This window comes from Rhinatrema bivittatum, chromosome 8 (genome assembly GCF_901001135.1).
Source record: "Rhinatrema bivittatum chromosome 8, aRhiBiv1.1, whole genome shotgun sequence".
NCBI classification, from domain to species: domain Eukaryota; kingdom Metazoa; phylum Chordata; class Amphibia; order Gymnophiona; family Rhinatrematidae; genus Rhinatrema; species Rhinatrema bivittatum.
Genome location: NC_042622.1, coordinates 227,600,828 through 227,618,177, shown reverse-complemented (window position 1 = coordinate 227,618,177; position 17,350 = coordinate 227,600,828). Strand labels below are relative to the sequence as shown.

Genomic DNA, 17,350 nt, shown 5'->3' with positions numbered 1-17,350 from the left:
AACCTGGAAAATATCATTAACAGCAGCTGTGACCACCGAACCGGATTGGTGGTTACAAAAGCACACACTAACCAAAGGGGCTCCATTCACACTGTTACCAAACAATGCAGTCCTCACCATGGACACCTCCCGCAAAGGCTGGGGGGCTCATCTCAACCACCTCCAGACTCAAGGCCTCTGAACATGGCAGGAACAGTCCCATCAAATCAATTTTCTCACGCTACGAGCGATACGTTATGCGCTACGAACCTTTCTCATACATCTACGAGGTCACCGCATCATGGTCTACACGGACAACCAAGTGGCCATGTTTTACATCAACAAACAAGGAGGGTCCGGTTCATGGATCCTTCGCCGGGAAGCCCTCACCATCCTACGGTGGGCCAACTGTCATTCGATTCAATTGCAAGCAACTTACCTACCAGGAATAGCCAACACTCAAGTGGACAAGTTGAGTCAGGTTTTTCATCCACACGAATGGGCCCTTCATCAAGACGTAGCGAAGACTATCTTTCACCAGTGGGGATGGCCAACAATAGACCTATACGCCACCGAATCCAACAGGAAAGTGACTCGCTTTTGCTCCGTATGGCCAAGCCCTCACAGGGAAAAGCCCAGGATGCTTTTCTCATACCCTGGTCGGAGCCATTAATGTATGCGTTTCCTCCGATTCCCCTCATCACACAAATGCTACAAAAATGCATGCTCGATGTGACGCAACTGATATTAGTGGCACCAGCCTGGCCTCGTCAACCATGGTACACGCACCTCCTTCAGATGTCCACAGAGGCACCGTTTCATTTACCACATCGAGACGATCTTCTGTCACAGGAGCAGGGAACCCTCCTTCACCCGCTACACTACTCCCTACATCTAACAGCTTGGAGGTTGAACTGATCCTTTTCTCAGAACAAGGAATTTCTATCACACTACAGGATGTAATCTTGGCATCCCGGAAACCGTCCACGAGACGTAACTATCAATTCAAATGGAAACAGTACACAACATGGTGCGGGTCCAAAGGCATTGACCCGCTCACATGTACGCCCGATCAATTACTAGATTATCTGCACACCTTATACCTCGCAAGTCTAGCTCCAACGTCAGTTCGAGTTCACCTTAGTGCAATAGCTGCCTTCCACAGACTACATGATGGCCAACCCATTTCAACCCATCAATGGTTTCTCGATTTATCTGGGGATTAACGCACCTTCGCCCCCAGCCTCCAAGCCTCCAGTTCCCTGGAATCTAAATCTAGTTCTGGAACAATTGATGGCATCATCATTTGAACCAATGGACTCGACGCATATTAAATATCTCACCTGGAAATTGGTCTTCCTGACAGCTATTACGTCAGCTCGACGGGTGAGTGAATTACAGGCACTAGTCCACTATAGCCCGTACCTCCAGTTTTAATAACACCATAAAGTACTACTACGGACTCATCCATTGTTTCTGCCGAAAGTGGTATCCCAATTCCATCTTAACCAATCAATTGAACTTCCAAATTTGTCCCAAACCACATCAAAATGAAAGAGAGAAACTTCTATGCACTTTAGATTGCAAGAGAGCATTGGCTTATTACAAGCAAAGAACCAATTCGCCTACTAGGGCTTCACAGCTCTTTGTGTCCTTCAATCCGAATGCTCCAGGACTTCCAGTTGCGAAACGTACCATCTCTAGCTGGATTACTCAATGCATACAATTCTGCTATCACAAATGACATACTAAACTGTCTTCTCGCCCCACAGCGCATCAAACTCGTGCAGTGGCAGCTTCATTAACTCATCTAGACAAGTCCCTCCATTGGACATTTGTAAAGCGGCCACATGGTCCTCGCTTCATACATTCACTTCCCATTACTGCTTAGATCAGCAAACAACGGACGATGCCAAACCGGGAAGGACACTACTACAGTCATTAATCACTGCAGCTAAGTCAACTGGCACTTAACTTGCATCACACTCTATTCATACCAGAGCTAATACACTACCTCAGCGTGATGGGGAGCTTAGAACACCCATGACAACATGGCTAATTCAGCCCTGCTATTGATGGGAAAAAGCAAGTTTGCTTACCGTAAACGGTGTTTCCATAGATAGCAGGATGAATTAGCCATGCTGACCCACCCACCTCCCTGCCCAGTCGACGTTTTGTATTAACGACCACGCTTGCTTTATCACAGACTGAGGAGAGTCTATTTGAGCGCGGGAAACCACACGCAGCCTCAGAGCAAAGTTCTCTGACATCACTTTGGAAGCTCCGCCTCCCGGGCCTGCTAGACAGTTCCATGACAGCATGGCTAATTCATCGTGCTATCTACGGAAACACCGTTTACGATAAGCAAACTTGCTTTTACAGCTTGTCATATTACTCTAATTCTTATCCATAATTCACTTACTTTGCAAACTCCTTTCATCACTTTATGCGCCCCAAGCTACCAATCACACTTCATAAACATCTCCAAGTAAGGGGAAAGAACATTTTAGCTTGCCTTTGTAATATGTGGAAAACCTCATCCTATCAGTAACCAAGAACTGAATTTAGTTAGTGATCTGTACTCATTGTTAAGCAGATGTGTGTTTTAGTGGATAATTTAATCTCTGACTTGTGACTGGATGAAAATCTCCTCTGATTATCTGCATTTTGCACCACTAACATTTTTTGCCTCACACAGCAGTCACAGCCAGCAAAGTTTCCTAACTGAATACACCACATCTGGTTCTAATCTAATCTGGTTCTAATCTAATCTAATCTAGATTGATTTTCATGACACTGATAGTTGAAGTGCAGGTCTTTTTTCAATGATAAGCAGGCTAAATTAGCCATTACATGTGGGTGATGTCATCCAGTGGCACCAAGTGGTCTTCTCTCTCCAAGCTTGTAGAGTTTTGAGTTCTACTGAGCATGTGTGGGAGTTCCCATGCAGGCATTGCCTTGTTAGCCTCTTCAGTTATTTTTTTGTCCAAGCTAAAAGCACAGACATGATCTTGATCTCTCCTCTTCTTTTCACTATTTTTGTGACTTTTGCCCTTCTATTCTTGTTGCCTCACTGCCTTAGCAGCTTCCCAGTAGCACTTTTTTAGTGCTACTCAAAAAGAAAAAAAAAAGAAAGGAAAAAGAAATCGACAGAACCATGAGTAAAGAGGTTTTCTAGAAGCCATGTCTGGCAAAAAGGCTGGAACTTCTTATGGCTTCAAGAGCCCTGACAGATGGCCTCCAGCTCTGTCACTATTGCCTGGGGCTGTACCATGACCATCCAAACTGACAGTACTGTGGCCGCATGTCACTGCGGCCAGTGCCCCAGAGCAGCTAAAAATGAAGGCATTCTCCAGACTCGCAGCTGCTGTCCGTCACCCTCTCAGAGCTACTTTTTGGGCTATCGGAGCATGTTTAGTTCTTTCCCCATGGCTCCTGTATGCAACCTGGGATTGAGTAAGGGGAGCTAGCATGCCACGGTGCACATAAGCATGCGTCAAAGAAGCACAAGTGTCTAATGCACAGAGAAGACCACATGAAAGCATTATGTCTTGAAGCACTTGAATCATTCTGCATTGAAGCATCCCAAGCTCGACGCATCTGATGCACCCAAAACATAAGTCCTCCTCACTGAAGCTTCTTCTGATGCATACAGGCCTGACATCACATGCCAGGCCTCTGAGTTCCTTCTTGCTTTTAAGATTAATCACAGTTTAGAGTGTTCCAAGAGCAGGGAGGAAGTGACGTCACTTCCCCTGCCAGTTGGCTGAATCGGAGCTCCTCGCCTCCCGGGGCTATTTTCAGCGAAAAAGCAGGGGAAAAATGAGCGGTTTTTGGCGCCCCAACTCGCAAATGGCAGCAGAACATATGGGGAGCATGGCCAATAAAAAAAAAAAAAAAAAAAGCCAATGGATTTTAAAAAATTCTCCTACTCCAGAGAGGAAGAAGAAACGGACCCGGAGGCAGGCAAAATGGCAGAGCAGGATGGCGCGGCAGAGTCCGGGGCAGAAGTAAGTGACTCGCGGAGTGCAGATCCAGAGCCTCCCTCCCGCTCCGAAATGCACTCCTGGTTTATGGAGCTCCAACAGGACATTAAGAATTTCAAAACTGAAATTGCAGCCACGCTACAGGAAATGCGTGACGACTACGCAGAGCTGGGTCAGAGGATCGACGAAACAGATATCCGGTTGGAGGACCACGAGGAAAAATGGAAGCAGCAGCAAAAATCTCTCACGTGCCTACACGCTGAACAAGCAGAGCTTGCAGATAAGATTGAAGACCTAGAAAATAGATCTAGGCGCTGCAACTTAAGATTTAAAGGTATACCCGAAAAAGATGAATATACTAACTGTACATTGGTGGTTTAAAAGATCTGCGACATGATATTGAATGGATCATCTTCAGATGGTGTGGACCCCCAAAACACTCCACAAATTGAAAGGGCACTCAGATCTCTGGGTCCCAAACAAGAGAACAAGCCCTGGGACAATCTTGCCTGCTTCCACTCTTATGCTTACAAAGACCGGGTCGCGACGGCAGCACGACAAAAGCGGCTATGGAGCTGGGAAGAGAACGACGTTGCCATCTATGCAGATCTTGCCACCATCACTTTGTGCAAACGTCTGGCTTTTAAACCCATCACTGAGGCATTAGCGGCTGCGAAAATCCGCTACAGATGGCTATTTCCATTTGGACTGTGGTTTCAGATCGAAGGGAAATCGCACAATGTCCGCACGCTTGAGGAAGCAGCGCACACCATGAAAGAGGTGGGCCTTCCGTTGGAGATTCCTGTCCCCAGCATTACTATATCGGTGGGAACCAGATCTGAGATGCCACGGTGGCAGCGAGTAAAAGGCGACCGCAGACTGCGTCGGAACACCAGTGACAGTACACAAACCACCGTTCATACCTGAACTGCCTTTATGAGGGGGCTCCTCTGCAGAGCTTTTGACCAATTTCCTATCTTGGGGAGTAAGTGACGGTTGGACATAACGCGTTCCCCATACTTACTGTTTTCTGCGTTGATTGGTTTGGACTTATGAGTATTTATAGGTAAACGTTGTCGTATTTAACATTGATGATTTGCTACAGAAGCCCTGGGGGGGTGGCTGGCTCTGCATACCGATATGGGCTCTTCCTCCAGTAGAAACTGGGAGCGATGGAATCTTTCCCAGGAGTTGCGGTGGGGGGATGGGTATTCTACCTCGCTGTATTTTTGCAAGGTCTCACGCTAGGGAGCTTTTGGTGCTTTGTTACCTGTCAGTACGGCCTTACTCCAAGGAGGTCAGAGGATGATTATGTTTTTCGGTTCAGGGATGGAGGTTCTCTTGGGATACAAAAGTATCGGAGGTTCATACATTTCTGGAGTTCTGAGCTCTGGAGGGGTTTGGTTATAAACATAATGGCTACAGTTAAATTTGTTTCTCTTAATGTGAAGGGTTTAAATTCAGGCCACAAATGAAAATTATTCTTTCAGGAAATGGGGCGTTTAAAGGCAGACGTGATTTACTTACAGGAGACACATCTCCGGAAGAGATATGAGGGTCTTATGAAATCTGATAAATACCCACCTCAATTCTGGGCGGCGGCAACAAAAGATTCTAAATATTCTGGGGTGGGTATTTTAAATCACAAAGATCTGCAGTTTGAATTAATGAACCCACACTGTGACTCTCAGGGCCGCTATCTTCTACTAAATGTGAAACTAGGGGGGGGGAATTTCTGACACTCTGCCATATATGGACCAGCCTCTCACAAGGAGACCTTCTATACCAATCTCTAAACAATAGGCTGCTCTTCCATCTGCCACTCTTTACTGGGAGAAATTCAAGATGAACTCTCTTCAAAAGATCCTTTCCTTCATTCTTCAAGAGGAATGAATGTGTTACCTGGACCTCAAGGATGTTTACACCCATATTCCAATCCATCCTTCTTTTGGCAATATCTCCGCTTCACAGTGGATGGGCACACTATCAGTACAAAGTTCTACCATTTGGCTTTGTTGCTGCTCTAAAAGTCTTTACCAAGTACCTTACAATGGCAGCAGCCCACCTAAGGCCCCAAGGAATACAGGGATACAAGCTTGAAAAAACATTCATGCTCTTCAAACTCTTGGTTTTCTCATAAACTTCGAAAAGTCCCACCAGCTCCAACTCAGCGGATCCAATTCATAAGAGCCTGTATAGACTTTGTACAACAAAGGGAAGATCTTGCAACCAAGAGCTGCTACTCTTTGGTGGTTGATCAAGGATTTCTTTCCGCTAACCATAGTCATGGCCTGGCAGATGCTAGTCATTCTGGAACATATGGCAACAGCATTGCATGTGGTGCCCTTCACTTGTTTACATGTCTGCTGTTTGCAATGAGGTCTTTACAGTCGGTGGGACCAGCTGACTTAAGATACCATTCTCTTCTTGGAACTGATGAAATGGGAGGCTCTGCTGGTGGCTATGACCCCATGTTTTCACTGAACGCTCTCCCCTTCATCGTCCTCTCCATCAGGCTACACTAGTAATCTATGCCTCAGTGTCTGGCTGGGGATCTCACGCTGGGTCTTTTCAGATGCAGGGCACCTGGTTCATATGGAATGTCTCATATATATATATATATATATATATATATATCTATATATATATAGATATATATATATATCCCCAGCCAGACACTTCACCAGGTAAACGGCTTTTTAGCAGAAAGTAAGACTTCCTCTGCAGATTCTGGCAAGCAATCCAGAATCCTCTAGGGGCCTTTATGTATCTTCTCCAGGTCTTGAACATCCTGATCCAAACCATCAACCAGGTCGCCATGTTCAATATCAACAAAAGGGAGGCATGAGCTCCTAGAGCCTCTACCTACCAGGAGTTGCCAACTTCTTAGTGGACCAGCTCAGCAGAGTTTTTCGTCCTTATGAGTGGTCTCTTGCTCACTCAGTAGAAGCGGATCTGTTTCAGTTGTGGGATTGCTCCTCGATCAGCCTCACTGCAACAGAATACATTCAAACGTTCAGTCGATTCTGCTTGGTACTTCAGGAATGAATCCCTAGCTAGCGATCTCAGACTAGCTCAAGATTCATTCCTTAACTGGGGAAGGGTTTTGGTGTATACTTTTCCACCACTGCTCCTGATTTCCAGAACAGTTCACGGACCATGGGTGCATGATCTTCATAATTCCAGCATGTCCCAGGCAGATCAGGTGTGCATATCTCATACAACTCTCTTCTTCACGACATCCGATCTGTCCCTGTTGATGCAAGGTGGACATTTACTTCATTCCAATCTGTGGGATCTCAATCTTACAATTTGGATGTTGAATGTGCAGTAGTGGCTAAACTTGCCTTGCCAGAATCTGCAGAGGAAGTCTTACTTTCTGCTAAAAAGCCGTTTACCTGGTGAAGCTACGCTTTTAAATGGAGCAGATACTCTAAGTGGTGTTCTCAAAATGGGCTCAATCCTTTTCATTGTGAGCCACTCAGACTATAAATTTACTTGTAACCCCAATATTTAAAAAGAGTTCCAGGGGCGATCTGGGAAACTACAGACCAATTAGCCTAACTTCAGTGCCAGAAAAAATAGTGGAAAGTGTTCTAAAGATCAAAATCACAAAACATATAGAAAGACATGGTTTAATGGAACAAAGTCAGCGTGGCTTTACCTAAGGCAAGTCTTGCCTCACAAATCTACTTCACTTTTTTGAAGGGGTTAATAAACATGTAGAACCGGTGGATGTAGTGTATTTGGATTTTCAGAAGGCATTTAACAAAGTTCCTCATGAGAGGCTTCTAGGAAAAGTAAAAAGTCATGGAATAGGTGGCAATGTCCTTTCGTGGATTACAAACTGGTTAAAAGACAGGAAAGAGAGTAGGATTTACAGGCTGATACAGTACAGTGCGCTCCGGCGGAGCGCACTGTTAACCCGCGGTTGGACGCGCGTTTTCGACGTGCTAGCTTTACCCCTTATTCAATAAGGGGTAATAGCGCGTCGAAAACGAGCGTCCAACACCGCCCCCCCCCCCCCGAAACTAATAGCGTCCGCAACATGCAAATGCATGTTGATGGCCCTATTAGTTATTCCCATGCGATTCAGAAAGTAAAATGTGCAGCCAAGCCGCGCATTTTACTTTCAGAAATTAGCGCCTACCCAAAGGTAGGCGTTAATTTCTCTCGGCACCGGGAAAGTGTACAGAAAAGCAGTAAAAACTGCTTTTCTGTACACCCTCCGACTTAATATCATGGCAATATTAAGTCGGAGGTCACAAAAGTAAAACATAATTAAAAATTTTAAATCAGCCTGTGGCTCGCGGGTTGAAAACCGGTCGCTCAGTTTTGTCAGCGTCCAGTTTCGGAACCTGTGGCTGTCAGCGGGTCCGAGAACCGACGCCGGCAAAATTGAGCGTCGGCTGTCAAACTCGCTGACAGCCACCGCTCCTGTCAAAAAGGAAGCACTAGTGTCCCTAGTGCCTCCTTTTACCGGGGGCCCTAATTAGCATAATTTTATTTACTGTATCGCACGCACAGGACACTGGCCTGTGTGCGCGCGCTCGCCCACTCTCCTGCGTTTCTTTCTGTATCGGTCTGTAAATGGGAAATTTTCTCAGTGAAAAAGGGTATACAGTGGAGTGCCTCAAGGATCTGTACTAGGACCAGTGCTTTTCAATATATTTATAAATGATCTGGAAAGGAATACGACGAGTGAGGTAGTCAAATTTGCAAATGACACAAAATTATTCAGAGTGGTTAAATCACAAGCAGATTGTGACAAGTTGCAGGAAGACCTTGTGAAACTGGAAAATTGGGTATCCAAATGGCAGATGAAATTTACTGTGGATGTTGTGCCCATCGGTCGCAGATGGCTGCAACCTCTGTTGCTCACCTCCTTTTTCCCTGCACCAGCGATTCTTGGAAGAATGGTGGCCTCAGCTTGCAAATGCCGCCGTCCCCGGGACGGCGTGGGCACTCCCATCCACCATCTTGAATCGGGGATTACCTAGGGCGCGCCACGCATGCCAGGCCCTCTCTTATACACGTCATGGCGGAAACCTCGGGAGCGTCCCCTCCGCATGACATCACCCGCCAGAGTATTTAAGCTATCCAGCCTATGCTTCCTACAAGTTAGCAAGGACTTCCTTCTTGTTGAATTCCACTCCACTTGGAGACGCTTCGTATTTCTATGCTGAACTCGTTCTTGATCCTGGGACTTGAACGCCTTAGGTACCCGCTCGTCGGGGGCCTTGTCGAGGCCTGACTATCCGCTCCTCGGAGGGCCTTCCTGCCTGGTGATACCTCTACATCTGATCGGGACACAGCCTTGTTCAGCCTTGTGGGTATGCTATCATCTTGCTGATGGAACTTCTGGTGTACCCCATGCCTTGGAGGATGTTGTGTCTCTACGCATGTTATCTTCCTTTTTACTAATGATGGTGTCTTCATTTCATCTTAGTCGGACGATGGAGCTCCTTGCTTTTCGGAATTTGGATTTCTCTTCTCCATATGCACAGGAACTTCACCTGTTGGATGTGTGCTATTTGAAGGTCACCACAGAAGGTCGGATCACCTATTTGTTCATTTTGGTGGAGCATGTAAGGAGAACAAGACTTGCAAGGCCACCATTGCTCGATGGCTAAATTAGGCCATTGTGTCTGCTTATATTTGCAAATGATGTCTGATCCCAGTGGGTCTGAGAGCCCATTCTGCTAGGGCTCAGGCGATAATGTGGGCTGAATGTCAGTCCATCCACAGGAGATCTGTCGGACAGCGACTTGGTCTTTTCTACACACTTTCACAAGGCAGTACCAGCTAGATGTTCAAGAGCCAGAAGCAACTATCTTTGGGGATAATATGTCGTGCATTTTTCTTTCCAGTTCCTGCCCAGTGTAGAGGAGCTTGGATACATCCCATGCGTCTGGACTGATCTGGGGTATAAACAGGAAAGGAAAATTTGGTTCTTACCTGCTAATTTTTGTTTCTGGAATACCACAGATCACTCCAGAGACCTGCCCTGTTCTTGAAAAAACACTTTGTTGTGGAAGTATATAGTTCAGAAGTTGTTTGTTGGCCCGGTTTGAAGGGCTTAACCTTTCCCCTGCTCAATCAGAAGTAAGGGAATTTGTTATGGTTTTATTGTATCTTGGTTTGAGTATAGTGATATACTGAGGGTCTGCAGGTGGCACTCTGACTTAAGTAACAAAGTCTTAGTAAAGCTTTTCTTCTCTGTCTCATTTGCTGGTAGGGGAAAAAAGCCCATGTGTCTGGACTGATCTTTGGTATTCCAGGAAGGAAAATTAGCAGGTAAGAATCAATTTTCCTATACCAAACCTCCTCTCTGGAGAGAGTTGACTGCCTATCTAGTTAGCTCTGTATCTGATTGATTGAGGCAGCGCCTGCATGGGACCTCCTGCACATGCTTAGTAGAGCTCAGAACTCTATTAGCTTGGAAAGAAGTCCAGTGCCTCCGGATGACGTCACCCACATGTAATGGCTAATTCATCCTGCTAAATAAGGAAAACACCATTTACAGTAAGCAAACTTGCTTTGTTGGTATTTGACTAGAAGTTTTTCACATAACAATTAACTGATATTTCTGTAAAAGAAGTTTAACAGTACTAATTTATGTACAAGCACGAACATTGTCCATTCAGATATGTATCATGAAGTGGGTTAATGAAATTACAGTTGTTTGGTTCTGTTTTCTGAGGCTTTGCCCTGTAGACAAAGACCCTGAGAAACCCTTTTTAAATGTGGTCAGAGCACAGTTTTGACCTATGAAGCAGCTGGAAACTGAGCAGTTCCTTATCTTTATTCTATAGACATTGGACTCGCTTCGAAAATCTGTAGATTTGTCAGCTCTCAGTGAGATGGGTGATCACCTCCTGCACTTCAGTGAGCAGTGTAAACAAGGAATGGCTTACCGGTTTCTGGCTGCACAGAAGTTTGCCTATCCTGTTGTGCTATCTGCCTGGAAACTTGCTCTAGGAGACCAGGACCTCATGATGAAAGCTCTTTATGCCATGTCTTCCTTGACAGACGGCCAACCAGACCTTCTTGAGCCTGTGGGACAGCAGCTACTGGTCAAAACTCTGGGGGAGAATGTGAGCCATGCTGAGGTGACTTTAGTTGGCATTCGAATTATCCGACATGTTTGTCTAAAGCATGAACAGAATCGCCAGGACCTGGTGAAGTCTGGAATCCTCCCACTGCTGACGGGGGCAATGGTGAAACATGGGTCCGATGCAGAGGTAGTCAGGGAGGCTTGCTCAGCTTTGAAGATCATGACCTTTGACGATGACATTCGCGTGCCATTTGGTCATGCCCACGAACATGCCAAGATGATAGTTATGGAAAACAATGGGTTAAAGGTGATAATAGAAACTGCCAAAGGTAAGTTTAAGGCAAGGGTAAGCAACTCAGGTACTGGAGTACCATAAAATGGTTTTCAGGATATCCATAGTGACTGGGCAAGAGAGAGATCTCCATGTACCACCTACATTTTATGCAAAATATCTCTCTTGCATAGTTTATTTATTTTATTTATTTAACATATTTCTATACCGGTCTTCATGAAGGGATTCATATCAGGCCGGTTTACATGGAACTTAGGGGAGTAACTAGTAAACCAAACAAGAGAGCCGAAGCAAAGTTACATATAACAAGGAGATAGAACTTGGGGGCTAGAGTAGCCAGGAAGTAGAAAGACAACAATTAACAATTAACTAGAAGTAAAATACATATGAATAGTAATGGGACTATAGTTAACTAATTGACATCCACAATAACTAATAGTTATTGTGGATGTCCTGAAAACCAGTTTGTGGCATTCCAGAACCAGTATTGCCTACCCCTGGTTTAAGGAAATATAAACCAGGGTGGTGTTAAGTTAAATGTCTCCACTTAAAAAGATGCTAATTTTCATTTAAAAGTAAGAAGAAGTGGTCCTGAGAAAAACCTTTGAATATTTGGAGGAAGTCATTACCACTTGTGAAACTTGTCTTAGTGCTGCTGGATCTATTTGCCTGAGTGAGTCAAATATAATTTCTTAGTGTCCAGTCAGATGAATCCAGAACAAGTGGGTTATGCACTTCTACCAGCAGATGGAGATAGCGCAAGCTGACGTCACAGTACATATTCTTCTGCATCTATCTCAGCCTGCCATTATTTGTCTCCATCAGATGGTGGACATGCATTTCCCCACTGGAGATTGATTCAATTTTAAGAAGGAGAATTAAGGAAGAAAATTACCGCCCCGCTCTCCTGCGGTGATACCAAATGGTCCCTCCCCCAGTTGAGATTTCCTGAGGTGATTGTCATGGTCCCAAAGATGAGTGCCTTGGCCCCGTAGCTGGTTTTCCGGCAAGGACTTAGCTGCTTGAGCAGCTGAAAGGCTGCAGGTGCTGGCAAACGCGCTCTCCCCCTGCAGCCGGAGACCATCTCTGTGCTCAGCCAGGTATGGCTGAGCTCCGGTAAGTTTAAAAAAAAACAAACTACAAACACTTAACGGGAGCTTTACCTGCAGGGCTTCTTCCTCCCTCCAGTCTCCGTGTTCGGTGCACCATTCCGACGTTCATCCCGCTCCATGGGAGGTCGCAGGATATGGGCAGCCTGGCGGGTTGAGCGGCCTCTCTAAGCTAGGTCCCACTTCGAAGCTTTTGCTGCTCACTGTGTGGTAGGCCACAACGGCTTTTTGCACACTTTATTAGGCTGCCCTCTACAGGGTTGTTGGTTTGGCGTGGGCATCTTGCTTGGGCGTTCAGTTTGTGTGCCCAAGGTGCACAGTAAAGCCTTTTCCCTGTACATACCCGGATCAGTCCAGACTGCTAAGTTTTGCCTCTCTTCCAGCAGATTGAGGCAGAGAAAAACCTGCAGAGCACCCTTCTCTTAACCTGGTGTGCCACCTGCATCTCTTCAATATGTATCTGTCTCCAGCAGATGGAGGTGGTGCAAAACTTGTGGTCTTGACCGATTCTTCTGTGTTACAAAAAAAAAAAATCAAAGTTCCACATTTCCGGATGGAAACCCTGCGCTCGGTCATTGCAGCGGTCCGCAGCGGCGAGTTCTTGACTTCCCTGGATTTAATGGAAGCATATTTGCACATAGCCATCCGCAGGGATCACCAGAACTTTCTTTGGTTCATGATCCTCGGAAGGATTTCCAGTTTTGTGCCCTGCCATTCGGTCTGGCTACGGCGCCTCGCACATTCACCAAGGTGTAATGGTGGTTGTGGCAGCAGTTCTCCGGAGGGAGAGTGTACTGGTTCACCCATATCTGGACGACTGGCTCATTTGAACAAAGTCAAGAGTCCTCTGCGAGATAGTCGTCACCAAAGTCATGAGTCTTCTGGAATCACTCAGATGGCTCCCAAGAAGTCCAGGTTCGACACCCGTGTGGCGAAAAGTGTTCCTCCAGTCGGACTGGATCACCAGTTCCGGTGTGTCTTGTCGCTTCCTCTCCCCAAGGTCTGGAACTATTTGCAGGTCCTTGGTTCCATGGCGTCCACCCTGGAGTTGGTCCCATGGGCGTTTGCTCATATGAGACCATTACAGAGAGCATTACTCTCCCGTTGAGATCCAAAGTCGGAAGAGTTTCAGGTCCCATTACCGCTCACAGAGTCCGCCAGGTCCAATCTTGGCAGGTGGCTGGTTCCAGAACACTTGAGTCGCGGAGTGGACCTCGAAGTTCCTCAGTGGGTAGTAGTGACTACGGATGCCAGTCTCTCAGGTTGGGGAGCGGTCTGTCAGTCCGAAGCTGTCCAGGGCCAATGGTCGTCGGAGGAGGCGAGCTGGTCCATCAATCGCCTGGAAACAAGCAGTTCGTTTGGCGCTACAGCACTTCCTACCACTGGTACACAACCAAGCTGGCCGAGTCCTGTCCGACAATGCGACAACAGTAGCCTACATCAACCGTCAGGGTGGCATCAAGAGTCTGCCAGTAGCCGCCGAAGCAGAGCAACTCATGGCCTGGGCGGAAAGGCATCTCACTCTTCTGGCTGCATCGCACATTACTGGAACCAACAACGTATAAGCGGATTTCCCGAGTCAACGGAGGATTGATCCCGGAGAGTGGGAACTTTCCAATGAAGCAATGGACCTTGTCTCTCGCAAATGGGGACCTCCCCACCTGGACTTGATGGCAGCTCAAAGGAATGGCAAGGCTCCTCGCTTTTTCAGTCGCAGAAGGGAACACAGAGTGGAGGGGTTGAAGCACTGGTGCTTCTGTGGCCGACCAGGGTACTTCTCTATGCCTTCCCTCCTTGGCCTCTGGTTGGCAAGATTCTTCGCCGAATAGAGGTCCCCCCAGGGAAAGTAATCCTGGTGGCCACAGAGTTGCCTCGGTGGCCGTGGTTCACAGACCTAGTCAATCTCGTGGTGGAAGGTCCCCTGAGACTTGGTAATCTTCCAAATCTGCTTCGTCATGGCCCTATATTTTTCGACCAGGCGGATTGCTGTTGTCTAGCAGCCTGGTTTTTGAAAGGCGGCAATTGAGGAAGAAAGCTTATCCAAAGGACGTGATTATTACTCTTCTGCAAGCGCGAAATACTTCTGCCTCGTTGACTTACGTCAGGGTATGGAGGGTCTTTGAATCTTGGTTTCATGAGCAGGGCATTCTTCCTCGTCAGTCCTTGGTGGCTTAGATTCTGGCATTCTTACAAAGAGGCTTTACCAAAGGGTTGTCCTTCAGTTCCCTTCGGGTCCAAGTTGCGGCCTTGGGGTGTCTCATAGGCAAGATTCATGGTAGGACTCTGGTGTCGCATCCAGATGTGATGCGTTTTCTCCGGGGGGTGAAGCATTTGAATCCTCCAGTCTGTCCCATTTGTCCATCCTGGAGCCTGAATTTGGTACTTAGGATCTTGTGTGAAGCCCCTTTTGAACCCCTTAAGCAGGCCACTTTAAAGAACCTCACACTGAAGACCGTGTTTTTGGTGGCGATTTGCTTAGCTCGAAGAGTGTCTGAGCTTCAAGCCCTTTCATGCAGGAAGCCTTTTTTGCGAATTTCTGATTCTGGGGTCTCTCTTAGGACGCTTCCATTCTTTTTACCAAGGTGGTCTCGGCCTTCTACTTAAGTGGAGCTTCCAGGTTTTCTCATATCACTCCAGAAGTACCTCACACCAGGGAGTTGAGGCGCCTGGATGCCAGAAGGGTTCTGTAGCGCTATCTGGAGGTCACAAATTCTTTCCGGGTTTCGGATCATCTGTTCATTTTGTGGAACAATGCTAAAAAGGGTCACCAAGCGTCCAAGGTGACCATTGCACAATGGTTGAAAGAGGCTATTTCTTCTGCTTACATTTGTCGTGGCCGGTCTATTCGTGATGGGTTGAAAGCGCACTCGATACGATCTCAAGCTACTCCATGGGCCGAGTGCCAGCTGGTCTCGCCACAAGAAATCTGCAGGGTGGCAAACTGGAAGACTCTACACACTTTTGCTTGACACTACCGTTTGGATATCCAAGCTCCAGATGTCAGCAACTTCGGGAGCAGTGTCATTCAAGCAAGACTCTCAACATCCTGCTTGAAGCTTTGGTACATCCCAGCAGTCTGGACTGATCCGGATACGTACAGGGAAAGGAAAATTGGCTCTTACCTGCTAATTTTCGTTCCTGTAGTACCACGGATCAGTCCAGATGCCCTCCATTTAAGGGGGTTTTCACTCAGTTTTTCTTGAGAGATTGCCCTAATAATTGTTTTTGCTGAAGAAAGCTATAGAAGAAGGCTACAGGTTTCTTTTTATGCTGGGTTTGGCATTTTTTAGCCAGTTCCTGTTTATTTTGACAGTTCTCTGTTTTGTCTTTTGCTTGATCTGCAGTAGTTATCGTTTTCTGCTTTGATAATGTTCAATTGAAAAGATGCAGGTGGCACACCAGGTTAAGAGGGGGTGCTCTTCAAATTTTTCTCTATCTCCATCTGCTGGAAGGGAGGCAAAACTCAAAAGTCTGGACTGATTCGTGGTACTACAGGAACGAAAATTAGCAGATAAGAACCAGTTTTCCTATCCTTTGAACACCCACATTAAGCACTGCCTAGCGGTCGCGTGCTTACGTCAGCGTGCTTCTGGCACTGTGTGTTTTCTTTTTTGTGCGCCTTCCTATTGGCCGCCTAGGTGTGTGCGCATAAATATTGGGCACATAACTTTTTAGGCGCATTGTTGAGCTCCTAAGTAGGCGTGCCTAACTTTTTGACACATCTTTTTTGACATCTAATTAAGCACCTATGTATAAAAAAAAAAGATAATCAGGCACATGCCTCCAGCCGCTGCTCAGTGCCTTGTCGGCCTTTATGGCACCTGTGCCTAAGAAGCCCAAGCGTCTCTCTTTTTGCACTGCTTGTCATATTCGGGCGTCTCAGCCAGGAGTTCCCACTGAATTGAGCCAGCACTGTTTGGAGGCTCAGGGTGACTTAACTTCCTCTGATTTTGCTAATGCTGGTTCTTTCCAGTTGGAAGTGGGTCTGGGTAAAGATGTCTCAGGTGGGGCACCTGATTTTGGAACTCCCCTAACTGGCTCCTCAGCAGGGAATGGTAGCTCAGTGAGTACTCCTCAGATACCTCCTGGTCTAGATGCTTCTGCTTTTTCTTGGGTAGAAGTTTTCCAGGGGTTGCAATTTTTTCTTCAGGCATAGTCCTCTGTTCCATCCCATGCTCCTACTGCAGAGACACAGTGGGCACCTTGCCTGGACCTTCGACTCCACACCGGAGTAACCCCTGAGCAACAGCGGCTCCTCTGGTTGGCAATCTAGATGCCACGGATGATGATGCTGCTCCTGCCTCTCTTGAGGATGGGGAAATCCCCCCCTGGATTGGAACCGTATAGAACTATGTTGTGGTTCTTTCACAGAGATGAACTGCCAGTCTTGATTTCCCAGACCTTGACATTGCTTGCAGTTCCTGGGCTGATCCTGTTTCTGAGCCAAAGAAAAATCCTATTTTGGTTTCCTTGTGTAAAGCCTCTTGTTTTTTTCCCTGTGATGGAAGCCATTCAAGAATTAATTGATCTTGAGTGGGGTGCCCCAGAGGCTAATTTCAAAGAGGGTCAGATTTTGGAAGGCCTATATCTTCTGGACCTGGTGATGAGAGAGCGCTTACGTTTTCTGAAGGTGGATGCACTGGTGTGTGCAGTCTCCAAACGGACCAGTATTTTCATGGAAGGAGGAGCGGCCTTGAAAGATACTCATGATAGAAAGAATGAGACTATTCTTAAGTAGGCATTTGAAGCTGTGGCAATGTCTTTGCAGATCACTTCTTGTTGTTCCTTGGTGGCTCGGTCTTGTTTGCTTCTCTCCCAGGAGATTGGCTCTGGATTAAATCCCAGGTCAGTCATGGAACGAGCTGCTGCCTTTTTGGCTGATGCAGGTTGTGATTTGATCCGCATTTCGGCCAGAGGGGTGGCTTCG

The 17,350-nt window shown here is 46.6% G+C and overlaps 1 protein-coding gene across 5 annotated transcripts in view; it reads left to right on the top strand.

The window, feature by feature from the left end:
- Positions 1–17,350, top strand: part of ARMC6 (armadillo repeat containing 6) — a 59,913-nt gene that overhangs the window by 20,562 nt on the left and 22,001 nt on the right. For all 5 annotated transcript variants that reach the window (XM_029613860.1, XM_029613858.1, XM_029613859.1 and 2 more), the window contains exon 4: positions 10,781–11,351. In XM_029613860.1, the coding sequence (XP_029469720.1) occupies positions 10,781–11,351 (571 nt within the window). The remainder of the gene's footprint in view (positions 1–10,780; positions 11,352–17,350) is intronic.